Source organism: Macaca nemestrina, chromosome 6 (genome assembly GCF_043159975.1).
Source record: "Macaca nemestrina isolate mMacNem1 chromosome 6, mMacNem.hap1, whole genome shotgun sequence".
NCBI lineage: Eukaryota > Metazoa > Chordata > Mammalia > Primates > Cercopithecidae > Macaca > Macaca nemestrina.
In genome coordinates this window covers 143,886,095-143,900,546 of record NC_092130.1, presented here as the reverse complement: position 1 = coordinate 143,900,546, position 14,452 = coordinate 143,886,095, and the positions used below count along the sequence as shown (strand labels likewise).

General features: G+C 39.5%; 1 protein-coding gene and 1 pseudogene across 10 annotated transcripts in view; one reads left to right on the top strand and one right to left on the bottom strand.

Moving 5' to 3' along the window:
- The window catches only part of CPLANE1 (ciliogenesis and planar polarity effector complex subunit 1), a 162,316-nt gene that overhangs the window by 106,984 nt on the left and 40,880 nt on the right, over positions 1-14,452 (bottom strand). For all 10 annotated transcript variants that reach the window (XM_071099011.1, XM_071099010.1, XM_071099002.1 and 7 more), the window contains 2 exons: positions 7,741-7,969; positions 6,860-6,999 (listed from right to left, as the gene is read on the bottom strand). In XM_071099011.1, the coding sequence (XP_070955112.1) occupies positions 6,860-6,999; positions 7,741-7,969 (369 nt within the window). The remainder of the gene's footprint in view (positions 1-6,859; positions 7,000-7,740; positions 7,970-14,452) is intronic.
- On the top strand, positions 10,892-14,007 carry LOC105473085 (centriole and centriolar satellite protein OFD1 pseudogene; annotated as a pseudogene).

Sequence of the window (14,452 nt, the reverse complement as noted above, 5' to 3'; positions counted from 1 at the left end):
AGCAGCAGAAACCTCTGCAGACGCAAACGACTCTGTCTGACAGCTTTGAAGAGAGCAGTGGATCTCCCAACACGGAGGCTGAGATCTGAGAAGGGACAGACTGCCTGCTCAAGTGGGTCCCTGACCCCTGAGTAGCCTAACTGGGAGACATCCCCCACTAGGGGCAGTCTGACACCCCATACCTCACAGGGTGGAGTACACCCCTGAGAGGAAGCTTCCAAAGCAAGAATCAGACAGGTACACTCGCTGTTCAGCAATATTCTATCTTCTGCAGCCTCTGCTGCTGATACCCAGGCAGACAGGGTCTGGAGTGGATCTCAAGCAATCTCCAACAGACCTATAGCTGAGGGCCCTGACTGTTAGAAGGAAAACTATCAAACAGGAAGGACACCCACACCAAAACCCCATCAGTACGTCACCATCATCAAAGACCAGAGGCAGATAAAAGCACAAAGATGGGGAAAAAGCAGGGCAGAAAAGCTGGAAATTCAAAAAATAAGAGCGCATCTCCCCTGGCAAAGGAGCGCAGTTCATCGCCAGCAACGGATCAAAGCTGGACGGAGAATGACTTTGATGAGATGAGAGAAGAAGGCTTCAGTCCATCAAACTTCTCAGAGCTAAAGGAGGAATTACGTACCCAGCGCAAAGAAACTAAAAATCTTGGAAACAAAGTGGAAGAATTGATACCTAGAGTAATTAATGCAGAGAAGGTCATAAACGAAATGAAAGAGATGAAAACCATGACACGAGAAATACGTGACAAATGCACAAGCTTCAGTAACCGACTCGATCAACTGGAAGAAAGAGTATCAGCGATTGAGGATCAAATGAATGAAATGAAGCGAGAAGAGAAACCAAAAGAAAAAAGAAGAAAAAGAAATGAACAAAGCCTGCAAGAAGTATGGGATTATGTAAAAAGACCAAATCTACGTCTGATTGGGGTGCCTGAAAGTGAGGGGGAAAATGGAACCAAGTTGGAAAACACTCTTCAGGATATCATCCAGGAGAACTTCCCCAACCTAGTAGGGCAGGCCAATATTCAAATCCAGGAAATACAGAGAACGCCACAAAGATACTCCTCGAGAAGAGCAACTCCAAGACACATAATTGCCAGATTCACCAAAGTTGAAATGAAGGAAAAAATCTTAAGGGCAGCCAGAGAGAAAGGTCGGGTTACCCACAAAGGGAAGCCCATCAGACTAACAGCAGATCTCTCGGCAGAAACTCTACAAGCCAGAAGAGAGGGGGGCCAATATTCAACATTCTTAAAGAAAAGAATTTTCAACCCAGAATTTCATATCCAGCCAAACTAAGTTTCATAAGTGAAGGAGAAATAAAATCCTTTGCAGATAAGCAAATGCTTAGAGATTTTGTCACCACTAGGCCTGCCTTACAAGAGACCCTGAAGGAAGCACTAAACATGGAAAGGAACAACCGGTACCAGCCATTGCAAAAACATGCCAAAATGTAAAGACCATCGAGGCTAGGAAGAAACTGCATCAACTAACGAGCAAAATAACCATTTAATATCATAATGGCAGGATCAAGTTCACACATAACAATATTAACCTTAAATGTAAATGGACTAAATGCTCCAATTAAAAGACACAGACTGGCAAACTGGATAAAGGGTCAAGACCCATCAGTCTGCTGTATTCAGGAGACCCATCTCACATGCAGAGACATACATAGGCTCAAAATAAAGGGATGGAGGAAGATTTACCAAGCAAATGGAGAACCAAAAAAAAGCAGGGGTTGCAATACTAGTCTCTGATAAAACAGACTTTAAACCATCAAAGATCAAAAGAGACAAAGAAGGCCATTACCTAATGGTAAAGGGATCAATTCAACAGGAAGAGCTAACTATCCTAAATATATATGCACCCAATACAGGAGCACCCAGATTCATTGAGCAAGTCCTTAGAGACTTATAAAGAGACTTAGACTCCCATACAATAATAATGGGAGACTTCAACACTCCACTGTCAACATTAGACAGATCAACGAGACAGAAAGTTAACAAGGATATCCAGGAATTGAACTCATCTCTGCAGCAAGCAGACCTAATAGACATCTATAGAACTCTCCACCCCAAATCAACAGAATATACATTCTTCTCAGCACCACATCGCACTTATTCCAAAATTGACCACATAATTGGAAGTAAAGCACTCCTCAGCAAATGTACAAGAACAGAAATTATAACAAACTGTCTCTCAGACCACAGTGCAATCAAACTAGAACTCAGGACTAAGAAACTCAATCAAAACCGCTCAACTACATGGAAACTGAACAACCCGCTCCTGAATGACTACTGGGTACATAACGAAATGAAGGCAGAAATAAAGATGTTCTTTGAAACCAATGAGAACAAAGATACAACATACCAGAATCTCTGGGACACATTTAAAGCAGTGTGTAGAGGGAAATTTATAGCACTAAATGCCAAGAGAAAGCAGGAAAGATCTAAAATTGACACTCTCACATCACAATTAAAAGAACTAGAGAAGCAAGAGCAAACGCATTCAAAAGCTAGCAGAAGGCAAGAAATAACTAAGATCAGAGCAGAACTGAAGGAGATAGAGACACAAAAAACCCTCCAAAAAATCAATGAATCCAGGAGTTGGTTTTTTGAAAAGATCAACAAAATTGACAGACCGCTAGCAAGACTAATAAAGAAGAAAAGAGAGAAGAATCAAATTGACACAATAAAAAATGATAAAGGGGATATCACCACCGACCCCACAGAAATACAAACTACCATCAGAGAATACTATAAACACCTCTACACAAATAAACTAGAAAATCTAGAAGAAATGGATAATTTCCTGGACACTTAAACTCTTCCAAGACTAAACTAGGAAGAAGTTGAATCCCTGAATAGACCAATAGCAGGCTCTGAAATTGAGGCAATAATTAATAGCCTACCAACCAATAAAAGTCCAGGACCAGATGGATTCACAGCCGAATTCTACCAGAGGTACAAGGAGGAGCTGGTACCATTCCTTCCGAAACTATTCCAATCAATAGAAAAAGTGGGAATCCTCCCTAACTCATTTTATGAGGCCAACATCATCCTGATACCAAAGCCTGGCAGAGACACAACAAAAAAAGAGAATTTTAGACCAATATCCCTGATGAACATCGATGCAAAAATCCTCAATAAAATACTGGCAAAACGGATTCAGCAGCACATCAAAAAGCTTATCCACCATGATCAAGTGGGCTTCATCCCTGGGATGCAAGGCTGGTTCAACATTCGCAAATCAATAAACATAATCCAGCATATAAACAGAACCAAAGACAAGAACCACATGGTTATCTCATAGATGCAGAAAAGGCTTTTACAAAATTCAACAGCCCTTCATGCTAAAAACGCTCAACAAATTCAGTATTGATGGAACATACCTCAAAATAATAAGAGCTATTTATGACAAACCCGCAGCCAATATCATACTGAATGGGCAAAAACTGGAAAAATTCCCTTTGAAAACTGGCACAAGACAGGGATGCCCTCTCTCACCACTCCTATTCAACATAGTGTTGGAAGTTCTGGCTAGGGCAATCAGGCAAGAGAAAGAAATCAAGGGTATTCAGTTAGGAAAAGAAGAAGTCAAATTGTCCCTCTTTGCAGATGACATGATTGTATATTTAGAAAACCCCATTGTCTCAGCCCAAAATCTCCTTAAGCTGATAAGCAACTTCAGCAAAGTCTCAGGATACAAAATTAATGTGCAAAAATCACAAGCATTCTTATACACCAGTAACAGACAAACAGAGAGCCAAATCATGAATGAACTTCCATTCACAATTGCTTCAAAGAGAATAAAATACCTAGGAATCCAACTTACAAGGGATGTAAAGGACCTCTTCAAGGAGAACTACAAACCACTGCTCAGTGAAATAAAAGAGGACACAAACAAATGGAACAACATACCATGCTCATGGATAGGAAGAATCAATATCGTGAAAATGGCCATACTGCCCAAGGTTATTTATAGATTCAATGCCATCCCCATCAAGCTACCAATGAGTTTCTTCACAGAATTGGAAAAAACTGCTTTAAAGTTCATATGGAACCAAAAAAGAGCCCGCATCTCCAAGACAATCCTAAGTCAAAAGAACAAAGCTGGAGGCATCACGCTACCTGACTTCAAACTATACTACAAGGCTACAGTAACCAAAACAGCATGGTACTGGTACCAAAACAGAGATATAGACCAATGGAACAGAACAGAGTCCTCAGAAATAATACCACACATCTACAGCCATCTGATCTTTGACAAACCTGAGAGAAACAAGAAATGGGGAAAGGATTCCCTATTTAATAAATGGTGCTGGGAAAATTGGCTAGCCATAAGTAGAAAGCTGAAACTGGATCCTTTCCTTACTCCTTATACGAAAATTAATTCAAGATGGATTAGAGACTTAAATGTTAGACCTAATACCATAAAAACCCTAGAGGAAAACCTAGGTAGTACCATTCAGGACATAGGCATGGGCAAAGACTTCATGTCTAAAACACCAAAAGCAACGGCAGCAAAAGCCAAAATTGACAAAATGGGATCTCATTAAACTAAAGAGCTTCTGCACAGCAAAAGACACTACCATCAGAGTGAACAGGCAACCTACAGAATGGGAGAAAATTTTTGCAATCTACTCATCTGACAAAGGGCTAATATCCAGAACCTACAAAGAACTCAAACAAATTAAAAGAAAAAAACAAACAACCCCATCAAAATGTGGGCAAAGGATATGAACAGACATTTCTCAAAAGAAGACATTCATACAGCCAACAGACACATGAAAAAATGCTCATCATCACTGGCCATCAGAGAAATGCAAATCAAAACCACAATGAGATACCATCTCACACCAGTTAGAATGGCGATCATTAAAAAGTCAGGAAACAACAGCTGCTGGAGAGGATGTGGAGAAATAGGAACACTTTTACACTGTTGGTGGGATTGTAAACTAGTTCAACCATTATGGAAAACAGTACAGCGATTCCTCAAGGATCTAGAACTAGATGTACCATATGACCCAGCCATTCCATTACTGGGTATATACCCAAAGGATTATAAATCATGCTGCTATAAAGACACATGCACATGTATGTTTATTGCGGCACTATTCACAATAGCAAAGACTTGGAATCAACCCAAATGTCTATCAGTGACAGACTGGATTAAGAAAATCTGGCACATATACACCATGGAATACTATGCAGCCATAAAAAAGGATGAGTTCGTGTCCTTTGTAGGGACATGGATGCAGCTGGAAACCATCATTCTTAGCAAACTATCACAAGAACAGAAACCCAAACACCGCATGTTCTCACTCATAGGTGGGAACTGAACAATGAGATCACCTGGACTCAGGAAGGGGAACATCACACACCGGGGCCTATCATGGGGAGCGGGGACGGGGGAGGGATTGCATTGGGAGTTATACCTGATGTAAATGACGAGTTGATGGGTGCTGACGAGTTGATGGGTGCAGCACACCAACATGGCACAAGTATACATATGTAACAAACCTGCATGTTATGCATATGTACCCTAGAACTTAAAGTATAATAATAATAATAATAATAATTAATAAATAAATAAATAAATAAAATAACATATTGCCAAAACTCATAGTTCAGACTGGGGATGTCTTAGTCCCTTCTTTAAAATCCAACTTTCAAATAGTAACATCTTTTCATTAATTAAAACAAAAGAACTGCACAGAAAATTATCAAAGAAAAGTTTATAGTCAGATTTCCAAGTATTATAGGTTCTCTCAAAACAGAAACTTTGTAAGTTTTAGGAATCTAGAGTTAGAAGTTTCACTCCTTACTGGAGCAAAGCACCAATAAAAACAGAAGGGCCTCACAGTTGTCCTGGTTTTACATTAAATATATGACATTAAATGACTGATTTCATTACTTTTTATCTAAATTTCTCCAACGGTAAAACAGATAAATTTTATAGGATTCCTGTGTGAATCTATGCAATACATGTAATATTCTATCATTTTTAATTAATACCATTTTGAACTTTTCAAATAAAAAAAAATCTATAATTTATGTACTAGGTGAGAGTTGAAATAAATCACTCCTAAGTACCCTTCCAGGCTTGAGATTCTACAGCTCCAAAAGAAAATGATATAAATGAAGCGAAATATAATTAGTATAAAGGCATGTAGGAAGGCTACTCTCAAACATAGTCTCTGGGGTGGCCTTGCTGTGCAGGAGTCAGAGAGCTGTAACACTGCAGCATCAAGAAAGCTACTTTAGTATTTAAAAAAAAAAAAAAAAAAAGGTATGTATGGAAAATCAGAAAATCTTTCAGTTATCAACCCTTGTATCGTGAGCTGGCATCAGTTTTGGGTATTCCCATGGTTAAGTATAAATATCATACTTTCATTTTTTGGCCGGGCGCAGTGGCTAACGCCTGTAATCCCAACACTTTGGGAGGCCAAGGCGGGCAGATCACCTGAGGTCAGGAGTTCGAGACCAGCCTGGCCAACATGGTGAAGCCGTGTGTCTACTAAAACTACAAAAATTAGCCAGACGTGGTGGTCCACACCTGTAATCCCAGCTACTCGGGAAGCTGAAGCAGGAGAATTGCTTGAACCCGGGAGGCAGAGGTTGCAGTGAGCCAAGATCACGCCACTGCACTCCTGCCTGGGTGGCAGAGTGAGACTCCATCTCAAAAAATAGTAATAATAAAATAAAAATAAATATCATGCTTTCATTTTTGATAAGTTTATTTCAAAGTGTTAATACATTTGTAGACATGTATAAGCTTTTTAAGGTATCATAAGGTTTATATTAATCTGACACGAGTCAGACCATACATACATAACACACCTGTAAACTGTTTGTATTGTGAGTCCAATTCATTTTTTGCTTCCAAAGAGGCTGGTTGACCTAAAAAACACTGCAATTTTTCCTGAAAAATCTGTGCTGGAGTCATATGTAGTGGTAGATTCAGACTCTTTTTCTCGGATCTGAAATGACATTAAATTAAGGGAAATGAATCCAAATTTTGAAAAAAAGGAAAGGTTTCACACATCAAGGACTAAACATGAAAGTTTCAGAAATAATGGAATTTACTTTTTTATCTATCATACATGTAAAAAAGATATATTCAAGGAAATATTGTATTAAGACCCTCCACGATTATAATCCTAATATATTCCCCCATTCTTATTTCTAATTGCTACCCTAAATACGGGCTTTACTAACACATAAGTGTACTAAATAAATGGTTTTTGTTTGTTTCGAGACAGGATCTCACTCTGTTGCCCAGGCTAAGGTGTAATGACATGATCACAGCTTACTGCGGCCTTGACCTCCCGAGCTCAAGTGATCTTCCCACATCAGCCTTCCAAGTAGTTGGGACCACAGGCACGAATCATCGCACCTGGCTATTAATAAAAGTTTTAACACAAATAAGTAAGCCACTGAACTGTTCAATACAGTAACCACTAACTACATGTGGCTATTTAAATTTAAATTAACTAAAATTAAATTGAAAATCTAATTCCTTGGTCTCACTAGCTGCATTTCAATAGTTACTTGTGGTGAGTGGCTACCATACTGGACAACACATTTTCATTACTAAAGAATGTTCCATTGAACAATGCTGAACTAAGGATTCCACATAAAATGTAAATACCAGCAAAAAGAGAAATATAAAATACATAGTTCAATCATACTATATCTTAAAATTGCCTAAAATTCCATACCTCATGAAATTGCTATCACGTTTACAGAACAGCTGGAAAGCCACACCAATTGAAGCAGATGTCTTCCAGTCTCCAAGTTTATATGCCAACCACACAGCCTCTGGAACCAGGCCACCAATAAATAGTAATTCAAGTGCATATTCAACTGTCCACACATTAGAGAGATTTTGATCTCTAACGACGCTGGCCACCTTAGAGTGTTGCAGAGGAATAAGTCGAAAGGACTGCTCTGTGAGTAAATTTTAAAAAATGGATTATTACAATTACATCCGAACTCATGATTCCTTACATAGGTATATTTATCTCTTCAATCAGTATTTTCTACAAAAAACCACCAGGAAGATACATACAAAATGGGCTAAAGTAATACTCAACATGCCCTAGAACACTTTTAACACTGACAAATGTGCCTCATTCGTGGGTCATGAAACAAATGCCAGCATTATTTTTAAAATGAAACAAAAGAGAGAAAAAAACAGAATAGAAAGTATAGACAATAAAGGTAAATACTGTTTAATGAAACTTTTGTGTCAGGTAATACGCAAATACATACAAAAAACATTTATATCTACTATACTATTGGTACACAATGTACAATTTATTACCGTGACATGGGTCACAATGTGTAGTTTATTACTGTGGGATACTAAGAAATACATGCTTATTTCTCATACTAGATTATGAAATGCAGAAGGCAGAGACTACATTTTATCCGATTTTGTGTTACCCACAGTGTTATGCAATAAAAAACTAAGTTGAGGTAACAATGAAGGATATTAAGTGTCAATATTAGTGTTGATTACGAAGTAGAAAAGTGTGATTTTCAGTAATTCTGACTAAATAATAAGATTGCTATCCGGCCTGTGATTTAATACAAAAGGATAATATTCCCCCTGGCCTTCTGTCCCTTTCCCTAATTGAAGTAACTTGATAAAGCAACTTAAAAATACGATAAAAGAAATGTTATTTAAAAATATATGTTGATGGGATTTTTACTCATTCTCTCAAAGTAAAAGTCATAAATAGTATTCATGAGCTTCTCTGTTCCTTGAAATGGTTAGTTTCTCACATGACCTACACAGGCTATGTCTACAGCAAGAACTAACATTTTAGCTCTCTGACAAACACACCTGGAAAACCAAAAAAGTTTTCAACCACTTGGATGTCTGATTTTGCATAAGCCAAGGAGCCAGGATACTGGCTAAATTTTTCCTATTTTTATTCACTACTAGCAAGGTAATATACTATTAAAATAACTTGAATAATTTAATTTTCTGAAAATTTTACTACTTTCACACAGTAAAAAGTTTCGCTACTTTTTAAAATATCACACCAAATAAGCAACTCAAATCCCTAGAAAAATTCTGATTAGAAAAATTAACATGAAATGTATATGCATCCTGAAACATTGACAGAACATAGGAGTTTGAACACATAGTTCAAAATTCATGGTTCTATGACTGATTATATTTGCTGACCACTTGTTGCCGTCCTTATTAAACTTCTAATTATATTTTAACTAGTATTACTCTAACCTAGGTGTGCCTTGTACATACATGTGTATCTGTTCATGTCTACTCTTGCTTAAAGCCCTCCAACAGATTCCCATGATACTTAAAATAAAATTAAGATTTCTTAACATGGCTTACACCATCTGGCCCTTTTACTGAATGCAACTCATATCACTCTCCACTTCCTCCTCTAGTTTTTTTTGTTTGCTTTGGGGGTTTTTTTGTTGTTGTTTTGGTTTTGTTTTGTTCTGTTTTGTTTGAGACAGTCTTGATCTGTTACCCAAGCTGTAGTGTAATTGCGTGATCTCACTGCAACCTCTGCCATCCCGGCTCAAGCAATCCTTCTGCCTCAGCCTCCCAAGTGACTGGGAATCTCAAGTACATGTCACCATGCCGGGCTAATTTTTGTATGTCTGGTAGAGGCAGGGTTTCACAATGTTGCCCAGGCTGATCTCAAACTCCTGGACTCAAGCAATAGGCCTGGCTTCCCAAAGTGCTGGGATTACAGGCATGAGCCAACATGCCCAGCCCTCCTCCTCCAGTTTACAGCCACACAGATCTTTCCATTTCTCAAACACATCAACCTTGTTCTTGCCCTGGGGCTTTTACACAAACTCAGGTTAGAATGCCCTGTGCCTTGATATATCCAATTCTTTTTTGTTACTAAGAGTTAGGCTTAGAGGCCTGAGCGGTGGCTCACACCTGTAATCCCAGCACTTTGGGAGTTCAAGGCGGGCGGATCACGAGGTCAGGAGATTGAGACCACCCTGGCTAACACTGTGAAACCCCGTCTCTACTAAAAATACAAAAAATTAGCCGGGCGAGGTGGCGGGCGCCTGTAGTACCAGCTACTCGGGAAGCTGAGGTAGGAGAATGGCGTGAACCTGGGAGGCGGAGCTTGCAGTGAGCCGAGATCGCGCCACTGCACTCCAGCCTGGGCGACACAGTGAGACTCCGTCTCAAAAAAAAAAAAAAAAAGAAAAAGAGTTAAGCTTAACTTTTACCTCCTCAGAGAGCTGCTCCTGAAATTTCCAATCTAAAATTGCCACTCAGTCATGCTCTATTGCTCTATTTTAATTCTCTCCATAACAGTTATAACCATTTGATATATCTGGTTTATATATTTAATTTTGTCTCAACATATTAGACGTAAACCCCATAAAAGAATAAGTACTTTATCATTTTGTTCATGGCAGTTAGGATAAACCTGTTCCACAGATGAAAAAAAAAAAAAGAAAACAATGCGCATGCGCCATAGCTCTCCAGCCCGGAAGGCTGTAACTTAGCCGGTCGCCGGGAGATGAAGGCCGGGATGTGAGGCGGTCCTGCCTTGCCGCCTTCGGTCCCTAGTCTCCGAGTCCCCGCCCTCCAGCCGCCTTTGAGTCGCGCCTGGGTCACGGTCCTCACTCATGCCTCAGAACCACGAAGAAAGGAAGCTCGCGTGTTTGCTAGAAAACCTAGTTGGGAGTGCAAAGCAGAAAGCGTTCAGCACCCTTGTTCCTCCCCACCCCCCGGGACAGAGACAGAGCTCTGGAGGGCAGGGAATCCCCCTCGTCTTGGCCCATCCCCGGCTGGGCACTAAACTCGGCCACGGTGGGGCGAGCGAGGTGGGCTCCAGAGGAAGCTGACGGTTGATAATGGCTCAGTCGAACATGCTCCCCATGGCTGATGTGTTGAGTCAAGATGAACTGCGCAAAAAGCTATACCGGACATTTAAGGATCGGGGTATACTGGACACGCTCAAGATACAACTTCGCAACCAGCTAATTCATGAGCTGATGCAGCCTGTATTGAGTGGAGAACTGCAAACTCGGTCTATTTCAGTGCAAGGGAGCTCCCTCTTAATAGGTGCCTCTAACTCTTTAGTGGCAGATCACTTACAAAGATGTGGCTATGAATATTCACTTTCTGTTTTCTTTCCAGAAAGTGGTTTGGCAAAAGAAAAGGTATTTACTATGCAGGATTTATTACAACTCATTAAAATCAACCCTACTTCCAGTCTCTACAAATCACTGGTTTCAGGATCTGATAAAGAAAACCAAAAAGGTTTTCTTATGTATTTTTTAAAAGAATTGGCAGAATATCATCAAGCTAAAGAGAGTTGTAATAGGGAAACTCAGACAAGTTTGACATTTAGCAGAGATTCTCTGGCTGAGAAGCTTCAGCTTATTGATGATCAGTTTGCAGATGCTTACCCTCAGCGTGTCAAGTTCGAGTCTTTAGAAATAAAGCTAAATGAATATAAGAGAGAAATAGAAGAGCAACTTCGGGCAGAAATATGCCAAAAATTGAAGTTTTTTAAAGATACTGAGATAGCAAAAATTAAAATGGAAGCGAAAAAAAAGTATGAGAAGGAATTAGCCGTGTTCCAGAATGATTTTGAGAAAGCTTGTCAAGCAAAATCTGAAGCCCTCGTTATTCGGGAAAAGAGTACCCTTGAGAGAATTCAAAAGCACCAAGAGATTGAAACAAAAGAGATTTATGCTCAAAGGCAACTTTTACTAAAAGATATGGATTTGCTAAGAGGAAGAGAAGCAGAGCTGAAGCAAAGAGTTGAAGCTTTTGAACTGAACCAGAAGCTCCAGGAAGAAAAACATAAAAGCATGACTGAGGCACTTAGGAGACAGGAGCAGAATATAAAGAGTTTTGAGAAGGCCTATGACCAAAAGCTCAAGAATGAACTTCTAAAGTATCAACTTGAACTAAAGGACGACTACATCATTAGAACTAATCGACTGACTGAAGATGAAAGGAAGAATAAAGAAAAAGCAGTTCATTTGCAAGAGGAGCTCATAGCTTTTAATTCAAAAAAGGAGGAACTCAATCAATCTGTAAATCGCATAAAAGAACTTGAGCTTGAGTTAGAGTCTGTCAAAGCCCAGTCTTTGGCAATAACAAAACAAAACCATATGCTGAATGAAAAGGTTAAAGTGATGAGTGATTATTCACTACTAAAAGAAGAGAGACTGGAGCTTCTGGCACAAAATAAATTACTTAAACAACAACTGGAAGAGAGTAGAAATGAAAACTTGCGTCTCCTAAACCGCCTAGCTCAGCCAGCTCCTGAACTTGTGGTCTTTCAGAAACAACTACAGAAAGCAGAAAAGGCAATAGTGGTTGAGCATGAGGAGTTCGAAAGCCGCAGGCAAGCTCTGCACAAACAACTGCAAGATGAAATTGAGCATACTGCACAACTGAAGGCCCAGATACTAGGTTACAAAGCTTCCGTAAAGAGGTTAACTATTCAGGTTGCCGATTTAAAATTGCAACTGAAGCAAACTCAGACAGCCCTAGAGAATGAAGTGTACCGCAATCCAAAGCAGTCTGTGATCCATCATTCTGCCAATGGATTAATAAATGACAACATGGTGCTTCACAATGGTGAGATAAGTGGGGACTTCTTGAACAATCCTTTTAAACAGGAAAAAGTTCTAGCAGGTATGGTTGCATCAAGGATCACAAATTATCCAAATACAGGGATGGAGGGTAGTTCCCCTGATTCTGACCTTGAGTTTGTCACCAATACTAATGCAAGGGTCAAAGAGCTTCAGCAAGAGGCCGAACGCCTGGAAAAGGCTTTCAGAAGTTACCATCGGAGAGACATTAAAAACTCTGCCACAGGCCCACTACCAGCAAAGAGCCCACCATGTCTGCACTTGCTGGAAGCCTTCAAAAACATTACTTCCAGTTCCCCGGAAAGACGTATTTTTGCAGAGGACAGAGTGGTCTCTGAGCAGCCTCAAGTGGGCACACTTAAAGAAGAAAGGAATGACATCTTGGAAGCACTGACAGGCAGTGCAGCCTCAAGGCTACGTGGGGGCACTTCCTCCAGACGCCTCTCCTCCACATCCCTTCCAGAAGCAAAAAGAAGCCTTGAAAGTGAAATATATCTGGAAGGTCTGGGCAGATCACACATTGCTTCCCCCAGTCCTTGTACTGACAGAATACCCCTGTCAACACCCACTGAGTCTAGGCACAACTTCTCCATCCCTCCCTTCTCCAGCCCTCCGAGGCAGAAAGCTGGTCATTATCAGAGACAAAATGAACTTCAAGACAAAAGTGAATTTTCAGATGTGGACAAGCTAGCTTTTAAGGATAATGAGGAATTTGAATCATCTTTTGAATATGCAGGGAACATGCCAAGGCAGTTTGAAATGGATGAGCCCTCTCCTGCCGGGGATATGCTTCATATGGGTGCTGCTGCAGCTGCTGTTCCCCTCTCATATCAGCACCCAAATGTAGATCAGAAACAAACTGAAGAACAAAAGGAAGAAGAAAAAATATGGGAACAGCAAGTGAAAGAACGAAAGCAGAGAGAAGAAAGAAGGCAGAGTAACCTACAAGAAATTTTAGAAAGGGAACGAAGAGAACTAGAAAAACTGTATCAGGAAAGGAGGATGACTGAAGAATCACTGAAGATTGAAATGGAAAATGAATTAGAAATGGCAAATGAATTAGAAATGAGTAATCAAGAAATGAAAGACAAATCTGCTCACAGTGAAAATCCTTTAGAGAAATACATCAAAATAATCCAGCAGGAGCAAGACCAGGAGTCGGCAGGTAAGAGCTCAAAAAAGATGGTCCAGGAAGGCTCCCTAGTGGACACACTGCAATCTAGTGACAAAGTCGAAAGTTTAACAGGCTTTTCTCATGAAGAACCAGATGACTCTTGGTAACCATGTTTGCTGCCCAGCTTCTAACTTACATACCATGAGAAGTAACATAACATTTACTCCTTTGTAAATGTTTCTCTATCAACAGAAAAAACTCACAATAAAAATGTGTATAATCAAAAAAAAAAAAAGGAAGAAAGAAACTGCAAATGTTTTAGTATTATCAATTTCATGTTGCACAAGCTAGTATATTTGCAGCACCAAGAATACTGTGTGGCAAACAGCAGGCACTTAATAAAAATCAGAATAAATGAATATCATAGAAATTTGTGTACATGTTTATACTGAGAGCAGGGCAGTTATCTAGCACAGGATTAGATGCATTTTGACCATACTAATGAAAGTATTAAATTTAAAAAGTAAATGGTCCAAATAAAATCATAAAAGTAAATCATCCAAATAAACTTAAATATTGAATTAGCAAGCTCAATATTTATTGAATTTCTACATTTTGACATAAATGAAGGTGGCAGCTCTTTCACTTTAAAAATTGAAACTTTAGCTGGGCACAGGGGTATACACCTATAG